General features: G+C 47.2%; 1 protein-coding gene across 3 annotated transcripts in view; it reads left to right on the top strand.

Moving 5' to 3' along the window:
• Window positions 1-850: 850 nt before the first annotated feature.
• Window positions 851-23,520, top strand: part of ABTB3 (ankyrin repeat and BTB domain containing 3) — a 175,603-nt gene continuing 152,933 nt past the window's right edge. For all 3 annotated transcript variants that reach the window (XM_054056458.1, XM_054056459.1, XM_054056457.1), the window contains exon 1: window positions 851-2,037. In XM_054056458.1, coding sequence (XP_053912433.1) covers window positions 1,074-2,037 — 964 coding nt within the window. In that variant the 5' untranslated portion in view covers window positions 851-1,073. The remainder of the gene's footprint in view (window positions 2,038-23,520) is intronic.

The raw sequence follows: 23,520 nt of genomic DNA, 5'->3' as shown, positions 1-23,520 counted from the left end.
CCCAACTCTTTGTGCTATTGAGCGGATTAATTTCAAGAATGTCTAAGAGCTTTATTGTACCTGTTTTAATTATTTGGAAATTGCTTTTCCTGATGCCTGGCATTCTTACGTGGCCGTCTCCCCCCTGTTTCAAAACCCCCTGACCGTCTCGGGCTGTCTCCGACCGTGACTGTGCTCCCTTTGATGTTTATGGCAACATCAGGTGCGAAGAACCAGCGAGGGCTGGAGCGGGGCTGCCGGTGCCTGAGGAGCAGCGGTGGTGGCTGTCACCGGGAGAAGGACGGGGACAGCAGTGGAGCAGCCCCGGGGGGACGCGGCGGTGTCGGAGCAGCCACCGGGGGGAGAACGGGGAAGCGGCGGGGACAGTCGCGGAGCAGCCCCGGGGGCACCGAGACGGGGACAGCGGAGGTGGCGGAGCAGCCCCAGGCGGGACGGGGACAGCGGCGGAGCAGCCATGGGGGGAACGGGACAGCGGCAGTGTCAGAGCAGCCCCGGGAGGGATCGGGACGCGGTGGGACGGTGGCGATGTCAGAGCGGCCCAGGGGGGACGATGACAGCGGCGGTGTCGGGAGCAGCGGGACGGGGACACCTGCGGAGCAGCTACCGGGGGGCAAGGCGGCGTCGGAGCAGCCCCGTGTAGCGACGGGGACAGCGGCGGAACAGCCCCGGGAGGGACCGGGACACTGTGGTGTCGGAGCAGCCCCGGTGGGGACGGGGCGGCCGGCGGTGCCCGAGCCCCCCCGCCGCTCGGCGACCCCGGGAGGCGAGGGGCGGAGCGCCGGGCGCAGGGCACCGCCCCATTGGCCGCGGCGCTCGGCACGGCCCCGCCCCCCCGCCGCCCGGCCGGCGCTGCGCTGCGGTGTCGGGCCGGCGGCGCAGTGCAGGAGCCGGAGCGGGCAGCAGCGCCGTTTCGCTGGCGGAGCGGGCAGCAGGGGCAGGAGCGGGCTGTGGCCGACGGGGGGGCAAAACGGCAGCGGGTCTCGTCGCGCCCCCTTCGCCGTTCTCACCGCCCCCCGCTTTCCCCGTGAGCCGCTCCCCGCCCGGGTCCCGCGGGTGCAGCATGAAGTGCGGCGATGGCCCGGAGAGGTAAGACGGCGGTGAGGACGCTGGAAGACCTGACGCTGGACTCCGGGTATGGTGGCGCGGCGGACTCGGTGCGCTCCTCCAACTTGTCGCTGTGCTGCTCGGATTCGCACCCCGCGTACCCCTATGGAGGAAGCTGCTGGCCGCACCTAACTGACTCCATGCACAGTCGGCACAACAGCTTCGACACCGTCAACACCGTCCTAGCGGAAGACTCCGAGGTGCTGGACTGCGCGGGGCAGCAGTGCTCCCGGCTCCTGCCCGACCTTGAGGAGGTCCCCTGGAGCCTGGAGGAGGTGGAGGCGCTGCTGCTGCCGCCGCCGCCTCGCCGGGAGCCGCGGACGCCGGGCTCGGGCAGCCCCGGGAGCCGGGATGCGGCGGCGCGGCTCTCGACGCTGGTGAGCCGGGCGCTGGTGCGCATCGCCCGGGAGGCGCAGCGCCTGAGCCTCCGCTTCGCCAAGTGCACCAAGCACGAGGTGCGGAGCGCCATGGAGATCGTCCTGGGCTGGACGCTGTCGGCTCGCTGCACGGCGGCCGCCCTCAGCGCCCTCTCCCTCTACAACATGAGCGGCAGCGGCGGCGACCGCTTCAGCCGCGGCAAGTCGGCTCGCTGCGGGCTGGCCTTCTCCGTGGGCAAGTTCTACCGCTGGATGGTGGACAGCCGCGTGGCCCTGCGCATCCACGAGCACGCCGCCATCTACCTCACCGCCGGCACCGAGAGCCTCTTCCGAGACATCCACGCCCGGGTGCTGGCCGGCTCCGCCGCCCCGCTGCCCCCGCCCGGCCGCCCCCCGCCCGCCGCCGCCGCCGCCGCCCCGGGCGAGAAGGAGAAGGAGGGCGGCGAGGCGCCCCGCTTCACCCTGGAGGCGCTGGAGCAGACGGTCAACAACGACCCCGAGCTCTGGGGTTTGCTGCAGCCCTACCAGCACCTCATCTGCGGCAAGAACGCCAGCGGTGAGTGCGACCGGGCGCCGCCGACCACCTGTTGTGCCGGGGCGGGATGCTCCCCCCCCGGCTGTCCGGCCGCCTGTCCGCCCCCTGGGGGATGTGCGGGACCGCGGAGGGAGGAGGAGGGATGGGCAGTGCGGTGGGTTTGTCCCCTTCACGGCAGTGCCCGGCACGGAGAGCGGGGAGGGATGTGCCGAGCATCCCCGCTTGGCTCTGCCGGGGCTGCCTGCCCGGTGGCGTGTGTTGTGTTTCCGTGTGTGTGTTTTGTGTTTGCGGGTGTGTGTGTTTGTTTAGGGGCAGCTGGCAGGGGTATCGGTGAGGGCTTGGGCGACAGACATCGTTCCGAGCTTCAGTTTTCCACAGGAAATGGCAGAAGCGCAGCTTGAACGGTCGCAAGCGAGATCAAACTTTGTTACATATGCAGTGGTTTGGCCAGAGATTGCGTGGTTGGCGCTGAAATGCAGTCTTTCTGGACAGATTTCATTCATGTTGCTGCTTGTTTACCCGGAGCTTGACACACAGATGCAACACGGTGATGCATCAGCTTCCTGGGGATTTTTTTTTTTCTTTTGTTTGCTTTTTAAACGAAGAGTCCGATGTTTTAAATGTGTTATCGTTCGGTAGAGTAGGATCCCAAAGTTGACGTTTCTTATTTCAGCTCCCTCTGTTTGTCAGGGAAGGGAAGACTGAACAAGCTGACTCCCAGGGAATCGGAGATAAAATTGGGTGTTTTTTCTGCCACCTCCTCTGAAGTGTGCACAGCCACATGCAAACACCTTTATTCAGCTCATATGCAAAATACCTCAAGCTAAGATGCAAATATTGGAGGGGGGGGGAAAGGAACTGGGAGAACAAGGATAACTGGAAGTCTAGATCAGGTCTACTGATAAGCCCTGTTAAGTTGTTATAGCCACAGACGATGCATCACGGATAATTGTCTGTTGTGTCAAGACACCTTCTCTCCCATAAGAGACCCAAAGGAGGATGCCAAGCAGAATCAAAAGAAAGGGGTAAATCCTCCTCCCTGGTGTAAATAGATGCAGCTCCGTTATATTCCTCTGGGGTGGTTTTGCTCCAGCTGTGGATGTTCTCCCTGGAGGTTCCTCTGTACCTCCCTTCAAAATGCATCTGGTGTCAGGGCGTGGGGTTGCAGGACCCTTGCGCCTTATTCTAGCGCTGTTGCAGGCAGGCATGTCTTCCCTAGGAGTGCCACTGTTGTTTTTTTCCTCGAGTCCTAGTGCTATGCCTGTAGGTTTCTGATGGCACTGTGTTGCGTTTCTGACATTGCAGCACTGGCTGTGCAGGCTCCTACTGAGCCTTTCATTTTGTTTTGCAGATCTCTAACTCCCTCTGTATCAGCTTGGTGGATTTAAATAAACTTAATTCTGACCCCCATTTATTTCCTTTCGCATAGACGGTGTTTGGAGTTTTCATCTCCAATTTTTTGTAGCTTTACCTGGCACAAATCTGCTTGCTCAGTCCTGACTCGAGCAAATGGCATTTTTGTAAGATGTTCAAATCAGAGCCAAGCAAGTTGTCCATTTTGTTTTGCTTCTCCCCCTGTGTCATTGTGCTTTCTGTGCCAGTGACTGTAATGTTTTGATTTTTAGCATCTTATACGTAGTTTGACATCCTGTTATACATATTTAGAGTTACAGGTGCAAACAAGAGTCAGGCCTTCTTTTAATGAAAGCTGGTTTTTATTGCTGTTTACATTTATCTAGATTTAACCTAAGGATTCATTGCATGCTCTTAAGTACTTTCATGGCAACTAAAACAGCCATTATAAACCATTAAACACATCAATCTGTTTCTTCACCAGGGAGATATGCATCTGTTTATATAGTCCTCACCATTTTGATGTCAGAGCTCCATGGTTGGTTGCAAATGTTTCCTTCTCAGGCACTTAAAAGGTGGGGAAATCTGATGCCAGAGATTGACTTGCTTGAAACTACTTTGGCAACCTGTGGTAGGAGGCTAGGACTGCTGGAAGCTACATCTCTATATAGTGGCATAACCACAAGTTCATCCTTCTTCTGTACTCGGTACTTGAAACACCGTTCTAAAGCAACTTAATGGGTAGCAGACTTCTCGCGTCTTTCTCCACTGCCCCAGGAGAAGAGACAGGTCTTGTGCTCTGGAGGTTTGATAAATCAATGCCATTGCCCAGCTGGGTGGCCTGTGGACATACAGGCACGGAAACCAGTGGATTTGGTCCAAAGGACATGGATGAGAAGTGGTAGCTGAGTCCCTTCTGGAGGTACCACGGCCAATATGATTTGAGTGAAGAGAAGGGGAAAGAAAGGCAGTGCAAAAGCAGAGCTCCTGGCAGTACCTTATCTGCAAGACAATTTTTCTGAGGGAGAGGTGGTGTCTCTGTGGCAGGCAAATGTCAAACCTTTAAAAATTTTCAAGGCTAAATTCAACACCTTGAATTCCGTCTGGAAAGCAAAACGGACAACTCGTGAAGATCACAGGATGCAAGTATGAGAGGAACATGTGTTTGTGCATGATGTAGTCTGAGTTTGCCCTATGGTCTGTGAGCACGTGTTTTTGAGAAGATAGTCTGAGGATCTGCAAGACACAAACCAGCCTTTCAGGGCTTCCCTGTCAGCTGTGCAGAGGGTTTAGTGGTTTCAGCTGATGTTTTTTAGCTTGATGTCGTACCCAGTCATTTTGGAAAAGCTGCTAAATAAGATCAGTATTGAAAGATAATACCCTTCCTACAAATGATGAGAAAGAAGATATCTGAGTTGTTTCTTTTGGTGGGTCCTTCAGACTGCTGGATTTATCTTGAGCGTGTCTGGCCTGATCCTGGACAGCTGCCTCAACAGTAGCCCTGCTCTGCAACAGGTGCCTGCTCGTTCCTTGTGTGGGGTTGGAGGCACGTGAATGAAGGTGGTGGTACTCCTTTGTGCGTTCCAGGCAGCAGGCCACATCTCCTTCATAAGGCTCTTGACAAACTCTTGTGTGGCATGGGAGTAGGGATGACAACGGAGAAGCAAGGAACGGTGTTGGGAACATTCTGCTGGAGTGCGCCAGCAGCTGTTGGCATCTTGGCTCAGTTTATCCTACTTACTATATCAGAAAGAATAGACTTTAAAAAGCACTCTGAGGTAGTAATTTCTTCTCCCCTCCCCCGCACAACTAGAATTTTAATATCACGGTTGAATGAAAATTAAAAACTTTACGTTTGGGATTTCATTGGCGTTCAAGTGTTTCAATTACGAGCTCCGTCTAAACAGCACAGTACACATTTTACGTCCTATAACAGTTGTGCAGAGTGTTATTTCCCTTGAAATAGTGAGAGCGAAATATTGTGTACTCAATGAAAAGCAGTAAAAGCTGGCACCTCTGTGGTTTAAGCTATATTATTTTTGTTTCTTTATTGCTCATCAAACCTCTACTTTTACGCGAGATCTGAGAGCTCCTTTGAGATAACTGGGAAGTTTCCCCCAGACTTAGATCTAGCGCAAATCATTGGAGTAAGTCCATATATTTCTATTTCACAGGAGATGCTTGAATGGCAGGTCCAAATAGCTCCAAGTCACTTACACTGGATTATAAAGGTCCTCTTCTACCAGGTGGAAAAGTGGTATTGGACAACAATTAGATTAACATAGTGTTCATAAACTGTGTTGTTTTCATTTTAGTCTTGAGGGTCTCCTTATCTTACATTGCAAGACTCGTGGTGGGAGGGACAGAGGCAATGGGGGAGACAGCCGAGGAGCCAGGGATCATGGGGAGGAGGTTTTTGCGGAGCAGCCAGTGTGCACCGCTCGGCCTTGTCTGTTTGTGTATAGGTACTAAAAATAGCTATTTGGAACCCAACTCTGTCCCTGTGGTTTCTTTCTATTCTTAATATTATTTAGAGAGGAAGGCACAAGAACTAGGAAGAAACCCAGGATTAGGTCAGGCTTGGCTGACACATGTCAACTAACCTCAGTTTAACCTCAACCTTTTCTCCTAATCCAAGCGAACTAGGGGGATACCAATCAAATGAGTAATACCAATATATCAGCACAGCTTAACCAAATCAGTTAACGCTTTCAAGTTCTGATATGTATGTATATGTGTGTGAGTGTGTATATAGAAATCATTCCCTTTCGCTTGCTGTTGAGCATTCTGTTATCTGTTTGTTATTTCTCTGCTTTCTATTGTAATCAAACCATTCAAGATGCTATCACAGCTTTTGAGGCAACATAAAAATCAATCTACAACTTATTTCGGCTAGGATGATGGAGGAATATTTGGGCACAGAATGGAGCTTTGTGCTTTTTTCCTGGGCTTTTTTTTTAACCGCAATTTCAAGAACATCCTTTTTCTTGCCATTGTATTTCAATTTTATTTTTCGCTAGTAAAAGAATCTGGAATGCAGTTTGAAGTTTGTTTATATGCACCTTATATGTTATACTTTGAGGTCTTTGCGATTATGTTTTTTCCCATCTGCTTCTGGACATCGAGTCCCTTACCCAGAGATTGACATCGGTAGCGGTACAACAAATTGTGTATTTCTGCTCTATTCTCTTACCTGACAACCTCCCAAGCAAACTTCTACAGCCTCCCTGAACAAGTTGTAAATTTGTCTGCCCTCTGGATGGGAGGGAGAATCACCTGCCCAAAGGGCAGAAGGTTGTGCCTGATTGTGGGTTGGGGCCACCAGTGCTGGTGGGAGCTGGGATGGCAGTGAGGAAACCTCCTTCCCTGGAATAGGGTGGGTTTCTTGAACACCCGGTGTTGGCAGAAGTGGAATAGATGGATGTGGAGCATGTGTGCTCTTGTTGCAGACCTCCGTTGCTCTGTGAGGGGTGAGGAGGAGCAGTGATGGGATTGGGAAGTAGCGACCTAGTGGGAGGTTGCTGTTTGACTGACTGGTTAATGAAGGTTTGTTTTTCTGTCTTCATTTTTATTCATACAATTTGTTTCAGTTGTGAGTATATAATGTAAAAAAGAAAATAATCCCAGAAATGGCTATACCAGAAACACCCAGAATAGTTGTAAAAGATGATGTATGCCAATAAGATTATTCCCTTCATCACGTTGGGAAGTACCTTAATGGTAGTTATAGCTGTGGCCACGCTAGGGAGTTTTAGGGCTGCAGCTGTACCACTTAGTTTCTGATGTAAATTGGGCTTTCAGCTCATGACTGGGAAATATGACTATATATACAAGGAGTGTGTAAGGGAAATGACAGCGTAGTTTTAGCAGTATATTGGGTTTCTGGCTTTTTTGCTGAATGCCAGCAGGCTTCATCTCATCTTTCAGTCCTCTTGTGAGCTGGTGAGATAAGGTGCATGTGAGCAATAGGGACAGCTCTGCACCTTTCTGTAATGCTACTGTAAATGGTCTCTTTTCCACAGTTGCTCAAAGTTACTTTGAAAAACACGCAGTGGTTAATGTGCTGGCCTTTGTGCAGTGCATGTTGAACCAAGCTGTCTGTTGTAAGTAGGAAATCTTGCGTGTTATCAAGACTAGATACCCAGGTTTGCTTCAGCTGGGGACTTGTAAAGCCTGAGCCTTTTCTCCCTTCTCTGGGACAGGGACCTGATTCTCCTCTCTCGGAAGTCAGAAGAAAGCTTTATCATCTTCCCACCACCTTACCCGCAATGAAGATGTGAAAAGAGAAAGCCACACTCGATTAGGTGACACCAGAGGAGGAGGGAGCTGTATCCTGGAGCGTGTGGGCACCAGGAATTAATTCTACTATCTGGAGTAATTTCCTGGGGCCAATGTGCAGTGTAAAAAGCGTAGAGGCTCCTTTCAGACAGCTTGCTGAAACTAGCCCCTTTCACCCAGAATACCGCTGTTGCTGGCCCAGTAGAGGCTGTACAGAAAAAGCAAGGAGGGGACAGATGATGGAGTTGATCACCAGGATGTGCTGTCTTGATGTGGAGATCACAAGCCGCAGTGCTGCCGCTGTTTGCGTCCTCAAGCAGTTTGGCTCTCTGGGCACTCAGGGGCTGTGACGGCTGCTTGAAGCCTGGCAGATGGTGGACTGCTCCTGTTATCTCTTTTAACACCAAGTGTTAGCATTAGCTGCTGGGCAGTGAAATGAGCAGCTGCTTGGTGTTGTGGGCCGATTTTTCCTGTGCTGTCACATCCCAAGTTTCCTGTATGATCTTCACAGCATGAATCAATGCCTGCTTGCTCTTCTTCCCAGTGTCAAGACTTTTCTACCGCCTCTTTCAAGTCTCCTGGGCTGGGCTGTGTGTCCAGCTGTGGCAGCGGTGCTGTCCTACCACTCCCTCTGTCCCAGCGCTCCCACCGTGGCTCTGTCTGCAGGGTGTTCTCCTTTGCCATAGCAGAGTATAAGGAAAAAGTAGGGACCTTTTTCTTCCTTTGCTTTTCTCCTTCTTTTCATCCTCACCAAAAGCAACTTACTGCAGCATTTCCATATAGATCTGTAATTATAGTTGTTATGCACCTGATAAGTATTTTAAATATTTTAAAAGATGTACAGCTGAAGTCAAAATTACCCCAGAGCTTGTGCAGTCAGTTTAACCTGCAGTTACTTTGCTAGAGGTGTTCGGTGGGGACAGCCTGAAAAAAACCCACAGATGTTACAGAGGACTACGCCAGCTGAAGCCTTAAATGTGGCTCTTGAACTTTCAGGGATTTCCTACAACAAAGAGGCCCTCTCAGTGGGCTCAGCCTGTCTGTCGGTACGTAAGCTTCCCATTTTCCCAAGAGATCTTGCCGTTGTAGGCTGTGAGGAAATATAATCTGGTGGTCAATCACTTCTTTTGCTTTCCATAAAGCTACATCTCTCTTCTGTAAAAACAGAATCATAGAATTGTTTGGATTGGAAAGAAATTTAAAGATCATCTAATTCCATCCCTCCTGTGATGGGCAGCGGCATGTCCCGCTAGATCAGGCTGAAGAGAAGAGGCCACTGATCAGGTGAAATGAATCAGTCAGAAGGCAGCTGTATGCTCGTTTTGATAGCAGGAGTGAGGAGTATGTTTCTGTGAGCAGCTGAAGAACAAGGAGCCATTGTTGGTGTGGATCAGTTCAGCAGAATGGATGTGTTACAGGCACTTACACTGATACCTTGCTGAGGCTTGTCTTGGTTATTTTGATTAATTTAACCTGTTATACTGAGCTGATGCTTTTGAATCATCACACTCCCTTACCATGGCAGTTTGTGGGTGAGGAGGAAGTTGCACAGCACGGCTTATGGGACGTGACTATTTTCTTGGTCTTTGTTCAAGCAGTACGTGTCATCTTGATGGTCTTTTATTCCGTTTCTTGATTCCTATGCTAGGTCCCTAGTAAGCATTACCCTTTGTTTGGTGTGATTATTCCTGGAAACAACCCAGGAGGTGTATACTATGGTACTTTTGGCATCCTGCAGTAAATACATGGACCCAGTTGGGGGCTGAGAAGGTGCTTGGGACACTTGCAGTTTCTCAGGGGAATTCTCTTGGCTCACTACTGATAAGGAGAAGGAATCAGCTTGGATTTGATTCATAGTTAAACGATAGTGGATTGGTAGTAAGGAATGGAAAGAAAATTACACCATTTGTGCGAATGGGTGTAAGGACAGATGTTTGTGACCCTGCTGAACTGAGCTGGCAAAGGTGAGTAAGGGAGAAAGGACTCGTTCACCCCAGTAGTTCCAGGCCTTTTACAAGCACTGTGTTAAATGGCATCCTACTTGTTCAAAAGTCTTTGGCCAGATTCTGGTCCTGGTGGCTCTCGCACAGACCTGGTGTACATCTGCGCAGTGGCACATGGCTGGCTGTCGTTGGTGGGCATAACATCTGCTTGGTAGGAACTTCACTGGTGTGACGCTTAAGGACTGGGCTCTTCCAGTTGTTGTGCTTAAGGCAGTAATGGATGTTGATACTATGATCTTTCAATAGATCCCTGAATGGAAGCATGGCAGGCAGGTACAAGCTCTTTTTCCCTGGTGTTGCAAGGCAACTGAAAGCGAAAGTGCAAGGAGGGATCAGTGCTGCAGGATGTGTGGGAGGTGGGATGCTTGCCAGGAGATAGGACTGCACAGAGGCCTTGCGGCCAAGCCGGGGGGAATGGGTAATACCTTTGGGTCAGCAGATTCCCATCCTGCTCCCAGAGCCCTCGTATGGGTAGATCTTGCTCATGTGAACAGCACATAGACTTCATGTGGCCATAAAGCTCTAGGGACAGGCTTGCAAGTGAACAGATGAACAGGAAACCCTGAGAAGATTAGAGAAGAGGCCTCTTCAAGGACTGGATTTCTGTCCTTGAGTGCTGTGGAGTAGCACCTGGACCTGTGAGAGTCTGCGAGAGGCTTGAAAATTAATAAAACCACCCTGCTTTTAAATTGCAATGTTATGAAATATTGCTCCCAGGTGGGAGAAGTGAACACGGCTGGGGTTGCAGCAGAGGTTTGGTGGATGCATTTGCATTTTCAAGGCTGTCAAATAATTGGAGGAAACTTTGCATCCCGCAGTGTTTTGCAGTTTCTCTGGCCCCATGGTAGACTTGGATAAACGTTGCTGGCCTGTAGTGCCTTTGCTAATGTATTGTTTGGCTGTGAACAAGGAGCTACGGTTGGATTTGCTTGGCAGAGGGTTGAGCAAGCCTTGCAACCCCCTCTCTGGGATGTCATTTGGCAGGGAGCTGGAAAGGTAAGAGGCTGTGGGCCGTATCCAGTCTCCAGGATGCAGGTTCTTTACCCCAGGTGAAGAGTCTTTGCTTCTCCATCACCTCAAAGCAGAGAACGTGGCAGGTAGCAAGGCAAGCTGTCACTGGTGAGGCAGGCCAAGTGCCCAGGGACTGATTCTGTACTCCCAGCCCTTTGGTGGGAAATGCTGCCAACAGAAAGGAGAGATATTTCGGAGATTGGAGTCATTTTGGGTAGCCACTGAGATGCCTTTCATGGAGATTGTGAAGATTTATTTTTTATATTTTTTTGTAATACAGGGGCATTTTTTTTCGTATTAGCATATCACAGAAATTAATTTCACTTAATCATTCACTTTAAGTCTGGATAGGTTGACTGTTTTTCTCTGGGTTGTCATACAGTGAACAGAACTGCTAGGGGCTGAATGCAGGTACCTCTGATGCTGTTACTTCTCTTGATGCTTATAAAATAAAGATCAGAAAGCTCAGTAGTTCAGAAGGATTATTCTTGAGCTACTGGTGTTATTTCACTTCTCTAGTGTACATTTTGTGTGCAGTGACGTATCATTCAAGATATTCCAGAAGTATTGCTAACCCCAGTCCTGTAGTACTTGCCTGAATTCTGTGGTCAGGGCAGCCCCTCAAACACTGGGATGGGCTTTCGTATTTGATAACAAATGAAAGAAATTCCTGAGCTAAAGTTGTAGGCCCTGATATAGTTTTACTAAAAATAAGCTTTTTTTCTAAACTGAAGATGATACCAGTACCTCACTGCAGATGTTTATTTACCATTCAAAAGGAAATTTTGATTTTATTACTGATTCACTGGCTTAAAGATGGCAAAGTGAGCTCCACTCGTTGCAGCCTGTAAGCCCTCACGCTAACTGGCTAGCCTATTTCCGCTGGCCCACATAAGAAAAATCCTAATAATAGTCCAGCAGTGTATGTTTTCAAAAGCAAATTAGATTTTAAAAATAAGAGCTTCAGTTTAATTATCAGACATGCTTTCAGTAAGGAGGGCAATTTTAAAAATACGCAATTCCTTTACCATGGAAAAAACCCAACCCCAAACAAGCTGCCCCTCAGTAGTTAGGACCTGCTGTTTTCCTGTTCTGCATTACCCGTTAACTAGTTCTTAGTTATACCACTGTGTTCTCAACAGAATTGCCTAGTGCGTCAAATGGCTTTGGATAGTGAAAACAGTTTTGCAAGCGGAGTGATGGCAGGGGCAGACATGAAAAATTTCCACTTGTGTCAATGCATACGATGTCTTGCCTTCCATCTTAAAGAGCATCTTTGATATACCTGTTTGTCTTACGCAGGTAAGACAAGCAGGAGTAATTACAACTATTTTACAGATTTAAATGTAGGAATGAGATAAACACCTATTCAGTGGAAAGGATGCTGAACTTATGTAGCAATGTTCTTGCAGCCAAAAGCTGGGAGCCAAGGTAGATGAGTCGGTGATGCTGTCTGACATACATCTGCAGCTGAACTGTGGTGGCTGAATGCTTTTAAAGCAAGATTAAATACTACAAGAGAAAAATACCCTAGCCAAAGCTTATTCCCTCTTAAGCATACAGATAGTCTAATTGATTTTCTGGAAGGATATGGGCTGTCACCTCTCGGCACACAGAAACTGCGTTTGCGTGGGATAATTGGCGGGTATTATAAGGAGACCTGTGGTGATGAGAGCCATCAAACTGCCAGAGCAGATGGGGATGCTGATGTCTGCCCGCTCTGCCTCCTTTACACTGACCAGGGGTGTCATGGAAAGAGAAGAGCTTGAGGTTGTTTGGCAGTTATCAGATCGGTGGGAAAACATCATCTTATCGGGGCTGGTAAGGTTCTATTCAGACACCTTTAATTACAGACTGTGTCGGTGTGAGGTAGGAACTGGTGAGTCACAAAGTGTTTTCTAAGGTTTTGGGCTGGCCCTGGACGCTTAGGTGTTGGCCGCTATCGCAGGTGACTTCTCTTTCATTTGGAGTGAGGAGACGCTGCCATGGCAGGGTTTTCCTTTGGAAGGGATACTGCCACCCTTATGCCTGCCTTTGTCCCCTTGCGATTACACGGCTCTGGTTTGCCCAACCTAGGGCTTTGCTTTGAGACTCCTTGGGAATTCACCTGAAACGCTGCTGCCTACTTAATAGCTGCTTCTCAAGCAAACAGTGCAAACACACCCATACTGCAAAATTGGCTACAAAGCTAGTTGCTGAGCAGAGTTAGACCTGTACTGTCGAAAGGAGCTGCTAGGCCTACGGGCAGCTTGTGCAATCCATGTTGCATAGTCCCGACAGTGCTGCTGAGACATCCCTGGCTGGAGCGAGATGGTGCTGTAAGCACACTGGGGATCTTCAGGGATGGGGTTCACTCTTTTTTTGTGGTCTAGTAGGATCTGAGTTGGATGAGCCCCTGGGAAAACTTCCATTTTGATGGTAAGGACAGCATTTAAGGGAAGAAGTGTTGAGAAAATGAGGACTTCTTAGTTTACTTTGCCCCTTGACTGTGGCTTGACAGTCATCATGGGGATGAGTTCTGATCTTGCTCCCTGTGGAGGTTTCACAGCTGCTGGTGTTGCACGAATACACTGGAATAGTTGTCGATATATAAATAAATGCACGGCTGTTGGTTGTGGCATGAGGAAAAATGAGAACAATTCAGCACCTCCATAAAACATCCTCTGAGCCTGGAGTAATTAGTTTCAGTAGCCTTATTTCCAGAAAGAAAAGGAACAGGGCGAACAGCAGAAAAGATAATGAAAGTCGAAGAGGGGCTTAAGGGGAATACTTTGCTACAGCAGTAGTCAATTGGAGTGGCATTATTTGGTCCAGAAAGAATGCACCCAAGGGAAGCTGTGATTGCACTGTGCGAGAGAGTGAGTGGCAAAGCAGGAACTGATCAGCTGCCTAACTTTTTTTTGCAGAGAGCCAGGATGCAAGAAGATTAAGTGAAACTGAAAAAGAATAAATTTAAAATACCTCTAAAGAGCCTTCTCCTTTTTTACAACATACTGGGGGTTTGTGGAGCTGACTGCTACAGGGAGTGACTGGGAAGCAATTTGCTGGAGTTATGCACGTGAAGAATATTTCTAAAGATTATATTAACACTCTGTCTTACATCAATAATTGCAGAGGAAGTACTGTTTTATGTTCTAGCCCAAGCTTTGCTTGGACAGCGTTTCAGGCATTGCACAAGACGTGGCGGGTGTTCCTGGCCTTCCTCTGTGCTGCAGGATCATTCACTGCTAACTGGGCTCTCTGCAGAGGCTCTTTCCGGCAGTATTGTTCACAGAAATAAACTTTATTCATTTCAATAGCTCTGCAAATGAGTAAGAGCTGCAGGACTGAGTGTCTGCTGTTCTGAGCACCTTACATGATAACTGCTGTAGGTTTTCTTCTGCAGTTTTGTCATGGGCAAATCTTCCTTCCCTGGATTTCAGATGTGCTCTTTGTGTTAGGAGTGGTGACCCTCTAGATATAGTTGTTGGGTTTTTTTGACCCTTTACTTCAAGGAAGTTCAATATTTACGTAATTGTCTTGGCAATTTACTGCATTTTGGCTTAATTTCTCTTGAATGCCTTTCTGAAAATAGTCTGTCCAGATGAGGTAAAAATATTCACTGTCAAAACAGAGTATTTAGAAAGAGCTGTAATTTTGAGTTGTATGAAATAGAAACCCAAGCATTTGCTTTTGATTAAGGACAGGTGTTTAACTTTTTGCACAGCTGTTTTTTAGGTTGTTGACTGGAATTTTTGACCTACTGGAAAGAAACCCTTCACTAAATCTGGCGCTGGTGCTATAGCACCGTGAACTTGATGTTCATTACCAAGAAGGATGCAAAGCACTGCTTCATTACACTGGCCAATTGCATCAATAATGTAGTAACATAATGTCTTAGAGGGAAAATAATGGTCTCTAATGGTGTAACCAGTGTGCTTACTGATACCATAGTACAATTAATTGCAGCTTTCTTGGTATTAAGTGCTGTGAACAATTTACATTAAAAGTAGATGAAGGGCATTTGAGCTTAACTTCTTCCTCACATGAAGGCCGGTAGCTTTACCCTGTTCCCATGGGATGATCTGCAGAAAAATTAAAATGAGGCTCACTAATTGAAAATGATGGGAGTGGGTTTCTGTGTTCATCATCTAGTGATCTGCAAGAGACTGGTGCTCTGCTTTCTCAGGACTGTGTTTTGTGGCTCTCCAGTAACTACGGGGACCAACTGCATGGAGAAGTGTCATGGAGAATCTGTGGACTTAAAGGCTTTGCCCTCCTGTCTTTCCCCTAGGGAATATGAATAACAGGACTAATGTCATAGTGGAGGTCTGTCATCTTTCTAACACCACTGACTTTGTTTGAGGGGCTGGCGGTGCCTGCCAGACTGCTGTAGCCTCTGGGAAGGGTTTCTCTCTGAAAAGCAACTGATGGCCCTTTGTGTGGTACCCACATGGGGAGGAGGCCCTGGCGAGGGCTGAATGAGCTGCGAGGGCTGAATGAGCTGCGAGGCAGGATGGGCTGCTGAGACAGAAAGTAGCCTCCATGCTTTGTTCAGTCGTTGAGTTATTTGTTATCATGGCCAAAACCCAGGGGTGGAGGGATGAGGAGGGCTTTGTGCTTGGATTAGGTTGATGAAAGCTTTTTCAGTCTTTGTGTCAGCACACTCTTATGTCACTTCTCAATGCCCGACATAGGTTCAGCTTGCCACCAGCCTTCCACTCCTTGGGGGAAAATGGTGTAATCTCTCCTAGATATTTTGCTTCCAGAACATTTGCAGAAATGCCATTGTTGGTGCCCATCCCTTGTGCCATAGTCCTTGGCCAGAGTTAGTTGAAATCTGCCTGAGAGCTGGAAGGTTTGCTGGGGGCAATGAAGGGACTGGCAGGCATTTTCTTGGAAACTAGGTAAGAAATGCAACTTCCCATTTAGCAAGAATTTTGAGAAATGGTCTTAATGTGCTCATTCATATTTCTTGTAAACTCACTTTACAGTCATGCTCGTGTCACGTACGGAAGATAGAGACTTACAGGAACTGCTGCTTGGAATCCAAACACGGTCGTTTGTAGGCACCCACAAGGATCCCGATGTCTTTGGCAGGCAAAGTTTTTGCTAGTTTTGTATCAGTGAGCTCCAAGATGTCCTGTTTTCTTTGTGCGTATTATCAAGAGAGGGGGTCCAGAATAGCATGGAATGAATTTCTTAAAACCCTTTATAGTGCACCTTTGTCCCCCATTTTGAAACGGAGCAGAATGCTTACATAGGGATTTTAAGTGACAGTTGTCTGTTAGAAGTTTTCTTTCCTGTTATAAAATGAAAGAATTCTTCAGTTTTATCTTTTATTTTTTTTGCAAAAGAGCCGTAATGATACATTCAGTCATATCATAACCACACACTTTCAAAACTGTACTTATCTGATCTTTTGCCGCAGAGGATGATTGCTTTATACAAAGCTAAGTATTTTCTGGTAGTGGGTTACTCGCCTTTTCACACGTATGTAGCAGCTTTGTTTTAAAAAGTCTGTGCCGGGGAGAAGTCATACTTCGGTTCACAGAAGTGACGGTATGCGTTTAAAAAGTGGAGCATGTCGTATAGCATAGAGAAGCAGTCACAGCTGTCTGTGTGATGTGAACTTGGGACTGGGACTTGCTGGGAAGAGTCATCATTTAATTACCTGAGAAGAGAAGCTTGTTCTTTCACGGAAATTTTCTGGAATTTTGCTGGTAGCACTTTCTGTTAATAAACATTTACCTCATTAAGTGAAGTTGCTATGTACAGACATTTAGTGTATAGTAGACTACCTGTAGCCATAAGCCGCCAAGGGCATAGCCAACTAATGGTGGTGGTGGAGCTTTCTCCTGTGGAACAAGGTGGAGCTTATGTTCTTGGGCCATAGGTCAGGCTTATTTTTTCTTCCATTTGTTGCATAAATTTGATGTCAGCTTTCTTCCAAAGAGTACAAAATTATAATTTATTTTATTTATAGAGCTGTCTGATTTATGCCCTGAGATATGTCTCAGTGGTTTCAAATTACAAAGAAGCATGGAAATACTGGCTGATTTTTCCCTTACCCAGTCCATAGGCTCCGAGCTGCAGGTCCAAGCCTAAAGCTCAGCAGCTGGTAATGAAAGCACAATTTAGGCTCATGACCTCAAGTCTTGCTATAAACCTTTGCTTAATTTCTTTCTAATATCTGATAAGGAAATGCTGCAATGATCTTCCTTAGGCTTATGACTGTTGTGAGAGAAAGAGACTTCAGTTCCATGTAGGTCAAATGTATTATCACGCAGATCTAGTTACTGAAGAATGGAAAAGTTTCATTGAAGTCAATATAGCTGTGGGTTTTTTCCTTAAGAAAAAGCCAACCCACCAATTGAGTCTGTGACCTGGTATCTTCTGAAGTTATTGAGAGTTGACCTAGAAAAGATACAAACATCCTTCTGTTAATCACAGTGTTTTACTGTGATTTCTGTTCCTGGAGTGTGCTTGTTGGAGAAAAACATCTCTTATATTTGAAATTTTATATAGCGCTTCCCTCCTTAGACAATTTTCAGGGATACTAGCTTTATTGTTTGATGCGCTGCTTTTGATGGAAGCTATCCTTACAAGACACGCTAGAAATACCTCAAAATGAATGACTGATGGGGACATAAGCATGTAGTATGTAGTATATTGGTAGGCCACCATTTGCTGGGGCAGTTTAAAGGTTCTTGTCCAGATCTAGCCACAGATATGCCACAGCCTGTTGCTGTCAGGTTGGCTGATGCCTTCTTCTGTTGAACGTGCGTGGTTCTGTGACAGGGAGTCATTTCAGTCAGTCTTGCTGCCTTGGGGTGCTGGATAAGCTGTCAGCTGTCGACAATTTGCCTCTGTTTTACATGTGTAAATGTAGTGCTGGGAATCACCACCTGCCTTGAGTGTGCATAAACTGACCTTGGGCTTGCGCATGTATTTTAGGATGTTGAGCTTTGCAGTCACCTCGCTGTTTTTGGAGGAGAGCACCAGTGGGTAGGTGCAGCTATAGCTGCCTACTGGCAGTAGTCAATTTGATGCCTCTCATTTTGGTGTAGCATCAGCTGCCTGACTGTGGGAGCTCTTTTCCCAGACTCTCGGGGAAGCTGGAAGGGATGTAAAGCAGGGGTGGGTACTGCCTTCACATATGGAAATGGCATGTCTCCTGACATGACCTGCCTGGCTCAATGCCCTGCTCTAGCCCTGTGTTCTGCCAGGTAGAAATCACAGAGTTTCTGGGTAGCTGCATTCTCTGTGCTTTCCCCTCCCGCTCCCCCCATTTTTTTTTTGTAGTTGTAAGTCTGTCTGAGGAACCTGATGGGCCTGTAAGAAGATGCTCTGGTTGATGTCTAGCTTTCTGTCTCTGTTAGCAGGACACCTGGCTTTAATGTCTTCAAGGACTGTGTCTTGGAAGCCTAGTAGAAAGCAAAAGCTTAAGTGCCTTGACTGCTTGATCTTCCTTGCCGAGAGAAACTGCTCCGTTCAGCTCCATGCATTGTGCAGACAGTCACTTCTGAAGCATAGTTGTTTCCAAAGACACAGAGCCAAAAAGGGGAGAGGGTCTTTGGAAGCCTTTCTGCTCAGAGGTGATCTTTACTTCCAGTGCTAACTCCTGCCTTGGCTCAGCAGTGCTGGGAGGCTGTTGTGGTCCCATGGGAGGCTCAGTCCAGAGATACATGAACTCTGATATTTTTTTCCGAGGCTGCGGCAGGGCCTTTGCACAGCAGCTGATCCCATTCAGAAACCCTGCACCTTTTTATGGCAGCAGAGGGAACCAGAAGGCTTAATGAGTCCTGTTGGCTCCTCTAGAAAAAAAGAAGGGATTTATATTGTTTTGGAGGCCTTTAAATAAGAATAATAAAAAGCCAAGTAAGTTTTCTGGCTTTTGTGAAGCGAATATCTAAATTCAGTAGAAACTGGGGGGAGATTTATGCATTGTCTGCTGCCCTATATATACACCTGAGTAATTCCTTGGGAGAATGTAAGGGTTAAGAGAAGGGGCAAAGAAGAACAGATTCCTGCAGGAGTAACAATTACTGTGCTGTAGTATGGGAGGTGGTCCCTGCTTGCACACATGTACTGAACCTCTCAAGACACCTGGTGTCAAGACACATCAGTGTAACATTTTAGTCCAAGACATCTATCTGGTAAAAAAAGGCATAGATGAGGGGGAATAACTTTGTTCTTCTGAGAAGATGTCATTTGTGTGTCAGGATCAATACGAGTTCCTGAAGGAAAACAAACAGACTCTTCCCTTGCAATAGATCATTAAGTTGCTCAAAAGTGCATGTGCCTGTGTGAGAGTACGTACGTTTGCGTTGCATGGATCTGAATTTGCTTGAGATTTAAATATCTGCATTTGTATTTGCTTGTGAGGCCAAGCGGCTGGAATTGTGCATGCGTGTGGAAGAGAAAATGTGTCTGGCAAGGGGTATTGTGGAAATTGTGAGGTCTGATTGACCAACTAAATTGAATTTCGGTTTCGGTTGCTCAGGAGCCACCACAGCAAGTAGCTTCCATACCCGCTGAGCTCAGGACCCCCTCGATTTGGGGGTAGCAGATGTCTTAGATCATGTCTTCAGTAGGGCCAGCTGTTGATATGCCTCAGAGAAAAGCATGTAGTTGTCACTTGGACAGGTGTGGCTAATGATATTGTGCTGCCCACATTTGAAAACCTGGCTCAGCATCCGCCTTCATGGTTTGCAAGGTGTTGATGGTACCTGAGGCTCCATTGCCTTGTAAGGTGTGTGCTGGTATGGTTTCAATGGAAAGAGTCAGGCCTGTAGCAAAGACAGTTGTCAGCAAGCAGTGAGGGTGTAGTGTGAATCTGGAGTAATTCTGTCCTTGCAGTATTTCAGTGACGTTCCCATAATCGCTTTCTAGTTGTCATAGATGTCTGTTGGGTTTGTGATCCGTATGAAAATAAAAGGGAAACAGGAAGGAGTCAATAATGTTCCTGTGTCAAAAGAACTTGCTAAATAATCTGTGGAATGAGCTCCGGAAACTTCTTCCAGTCCTCCTTTTCTGTGCCTCTGCACTGACTGAACTCCATGGGAATTAGTTTCCCTCTGTTTCATGCCTTCTCAAGTAGTGGCTGTATAGTGAGTCTGATAGTCCCATGCTTCTTTTTAGGATGGTCCTATACTGACTGCAAGTTACAGTTGCAGTTACAAGTGCAGCTGCAGTTACAGCAGGTGATACGCTGTTAGGTGCTGCCCTCTGCCACATTCCCTCCTCTGTCGTCCTCATCAGTAAATTCATGGTTAGGTTGATTTTTGAGACTGAAACACAGAACTAGGGGAAGGGGGAAAGCCCTTCCGCTCCTATCTAATGCAATATCCTTAGAGAAGTGTGGTTAGAAACCACAGTGTGTCCACCGCACAGCTCTCCTCCTACCTCCTTCCAGGGGTCTCTAGAGGAAGGATGGACTTTATGTCGTGCCCAGGAAGGTTACAGTAAATCTGTTCAGTATTTGAGAGCTTCATAAGCTATCGAGGCCAGTTGCCTATTTTTACCCATGCATGTGCTGTAGGAAAATAAAGGTGGATTCTTAACAAGTAGACATTTCTCAGCGAATCATCTTCCCAGCACCCCTCTCTTTCTTCAATGTGTAAGTGGTGGAGGTGAAAGCAGTGTCAAAGCTAGCGGCAAGTGAAGATGACACACAGGTGTTCTCCGCTACTTAATAGTAATGGGAGCTGCAGTGTATTTGACTGGAGGTGTTAGCAGCGTCTGTCTCTCCTAATGCACCCGTAACAGTGTCCCTTCTGTTGTCATTCCTCCAAGGCATGGTGTACGTGGCCTTTTGCCTGCATTTATGCTAGGCACCTTCCTAACGATGTTCAATGCAGCACTCCCAGGCTCTCCCAGGGAGTGGCTTCTTCACAAGTTTTCTGCTCTGCTTCTAAATTTGGATTGTGAGGTTCCATTTAAAAACCATAGGCTGTGGGAAGGAGGGGGGCTCATTTCGGGGGTTTTGCCTGAGATGTAACACCCAGCTTGGATGTTCCTTGATTGTCACTGTGGTGCATCCTTCGAAGAAACTGTTGAAACTGAAACCACTTATTGGAGGAACTTTGTTCCTCTTTCACTGAATAGGAGGTTGCTGGAGTGACAGTGTCACATACCCTGCGTGGTGAAGCATGTTACTAATTATTGCATATGGGCACAGGCAGCCCCATCGGGTACATTCTTGTTTCCATTTGTTACTAATAAGGAGTCATTGTGCTGCTGGTGGTCTCTGATGCCCCCCATGTATCATCTGTAGGCATCTGCGAGAAGGTGGTGTTTCCTTCAGATGAGAATTAAGCAGTAATCTCTCTGCCCTGATCTTCTGCCGAAGTTTCAGACTTCTTTGGCTTTAAAAGTGTAAAACGCCTAAAAGCATAGCTGTGGAGAATTACAGGTAGCCACTTTTGCTGTGAATCATAACATGATGCGAAGGAAAGTTGGGAATGCCAAGCTCTGCAGTATGATACTATCAAGAATTAAAAGATTGAAAGAAAGCGTGGGTATACATGGTGAATTCTTGAAGGTGACCTGTAAAGTGCTTTAAAAATGGAGTTGTACTTTTAACAATATGCAAAGAGCATATTGTTATACGCTGTAAGGGAGCATTTAGTCACATACTTTATATATTTATTTTCAAAACTCAAGTTCTCCAATAACGCAGCAGCAGGCTGTCCCTGCTGTGCTGTGGTGCCCCAGAAAGCTCCGATGTCCCTGATATCCCACTAGGTGATTGATCTACCCCACACAGGTCCTGCACATTGGCGATTACATATTATGAGATGGCACAGCTTAGCATGACCTATGATCCTACTATTTTATATCTTTTTGAGATAATACATATGGAAATGCTTTTAGAGATGGTGAAAAAATGTTGCTCTTTTTAAGCAGTGTTTTTCCAACCTTCTTTCCAAATCCATCATTTTTCCAGTGAGTGGAGAGGTGAAGGGAGTGGGGGTAATTGCCTTGGCCATATGGACCAGCAAACCAAGTTGATGCACTCTGTAGTCAGGTATTCTAAATTCCAAATACCTATCAGTGCTGCTGAAAATAGTTGGCTCTCCAGGTGCTCTTGGTTCTGCTACTTCTGGATGACGTGAACTGTGTCCATAGACTTTTGCAGCTTTTAGCTTTTGCAGTTTGGCTTCTGATGGCCGAGTTGCCTCCACTTTGTCTCTTCAATCTCACTCTTCTGATGGGCTGAAACTGTCGCGTTCAGAAACGGTGGAGGAGCCACAAAAATTTTCCTAACTGGGGCTACAAAACCTGCTCTGGTAAATTGGATCTGCTGAGCATGGTTATATGAGTTAGATGTAAATTTTTAACGAGTATAACCCCAAGCTAGCCTGATAGGTTAAGGGATAAAGCAAATAACCGCTGTAGCACCAGCGGAAGATGTGCAAATAGTCTGGGATCCCCTTTTTTTTGTCTCCTCATCTACTTACTTCTGTGCTTTGCAGTTGCCGAATGTATATCATGCACCAAGTTACTTCAAACCAGCAGTGCACTGTGTGGCTACTTAAAAGGGAAATGCACAGTGACCATCTTAAATCTACGTACTTATGTAATATCACTGGAAGATACATGCTGATACAGAGGCAAAGTTACTAAAACTGTATTTCCAAAGTCTTTCCCTTCCACTTACTGCTCTGCTTTCCTAGCTCCATGGCCTGCAAGAGCTCCTGGTGTTGACCAAAGCCCTGGAAAACTGCAAAGAATAAGGAAATCTAGGCTTATAGCGAGGGGATGCCTTCTTCCTGCATCTGATTTGGTGGTGCTGCTGGTAGGACAGCCGGTACAGAGGCTGGTTGCCACCAAAGGATAAGGCTTTCAGCATGGTTTTGCAGAGATTTCTTAATAGGGTGGTCATTGACTGCTTATGCATTGCCTGGCATTGTCTTTTAGCTGGCATCACCTGGCATTGTCTTTAAGCTGGCTTTACTGGAAGGATGGTTCATGTTTGCTCTTGAAGAATCAGGAGTCGTCCCAGGAACTTGATGGAGAGCAGAGAAAGGCAGCTAAAAAGAGACATGGGGAGTAGTCCTGCGTTTGATAATCCCTGACTAAGCCACCCGGCACCAGGCTTATCCCCAGAGCTGCTGATACAACAGTTGGAAATACCCTGTCTGCAAGGCTTGGGACTTCCCGAGAAGTCAGGTTAAGGGTAGATACCCTGCAAAAACATCCCCTCAGCCTTTGTTCTGGAAATGCCTGTCATCGCTGAACAGCAAAGTGGTGGGGGAAAAAGGTATTTTCACAAGGGCCACGAACTCCATAAAGAATGGGTGAGCCTGAATAAACTTGTTTTCCCATTCTTGTCTCAACAAGGTAAGCCACTTTTAAAAAACACAGAGTGTACAACAGGCACTTGTAGTTACTTCTCCAAGAAACAGAAATGATTGTGTTGTGGGCCTTTTGACTGACTGTGGCAGCCCTGGCCTGGCGTCGAAATCCTCTGTAGCTTCCTGGAGCTATTGAGTGGGTTGCACAGAAGCCACGACAAACATTAGGCATCGGACTTGCAGTCAGTGCATCCCTTCAAAGCTAAGGGAACGATGCTGTGGAGATCCAGTCCCCTCCTGTGTACATCAGGTGCTGGTTGGGAGGCAGAGGGATGAGTTGGGTGTGATGGGGAGCTCCCTAAAGGTAACAAACTTGTAAATTTGTGGGGATCTGTTGTTTGCAGGTGTGTTATTAGGGATGGTTTATTTACAAAGTGCCTCCACAGGCAGGGCGGATAATGTCAAGTAAAAAGCAATTTTGTGGTGGAGTGTCAGCAGGGGAGCTGTTTGGGAAAGTGCCAGGAAGCCTGCACCCTGGCAGCTTGGTGTGATACTGTTTTACCGTAACCTATAGAAAC

This window comes from Cuculus canorus, chromosome 1, assembly GCF_017976375.1.
Source record: "Cuculus canorus isolate bCucCan1 chromosome 1, bCucCan1.pri, whole genome shotgun sequence".
Taxonomy (NCBI): domain Eukaryota; kingdom Metazoa; phylum Chordata; class Aves; order Cuculiformes; family Cuculidae; genus Cuculus; species Cuculus canorus.
This window is presented reverse-complemented; position numbering and strand designations above follow the sequence as displayed.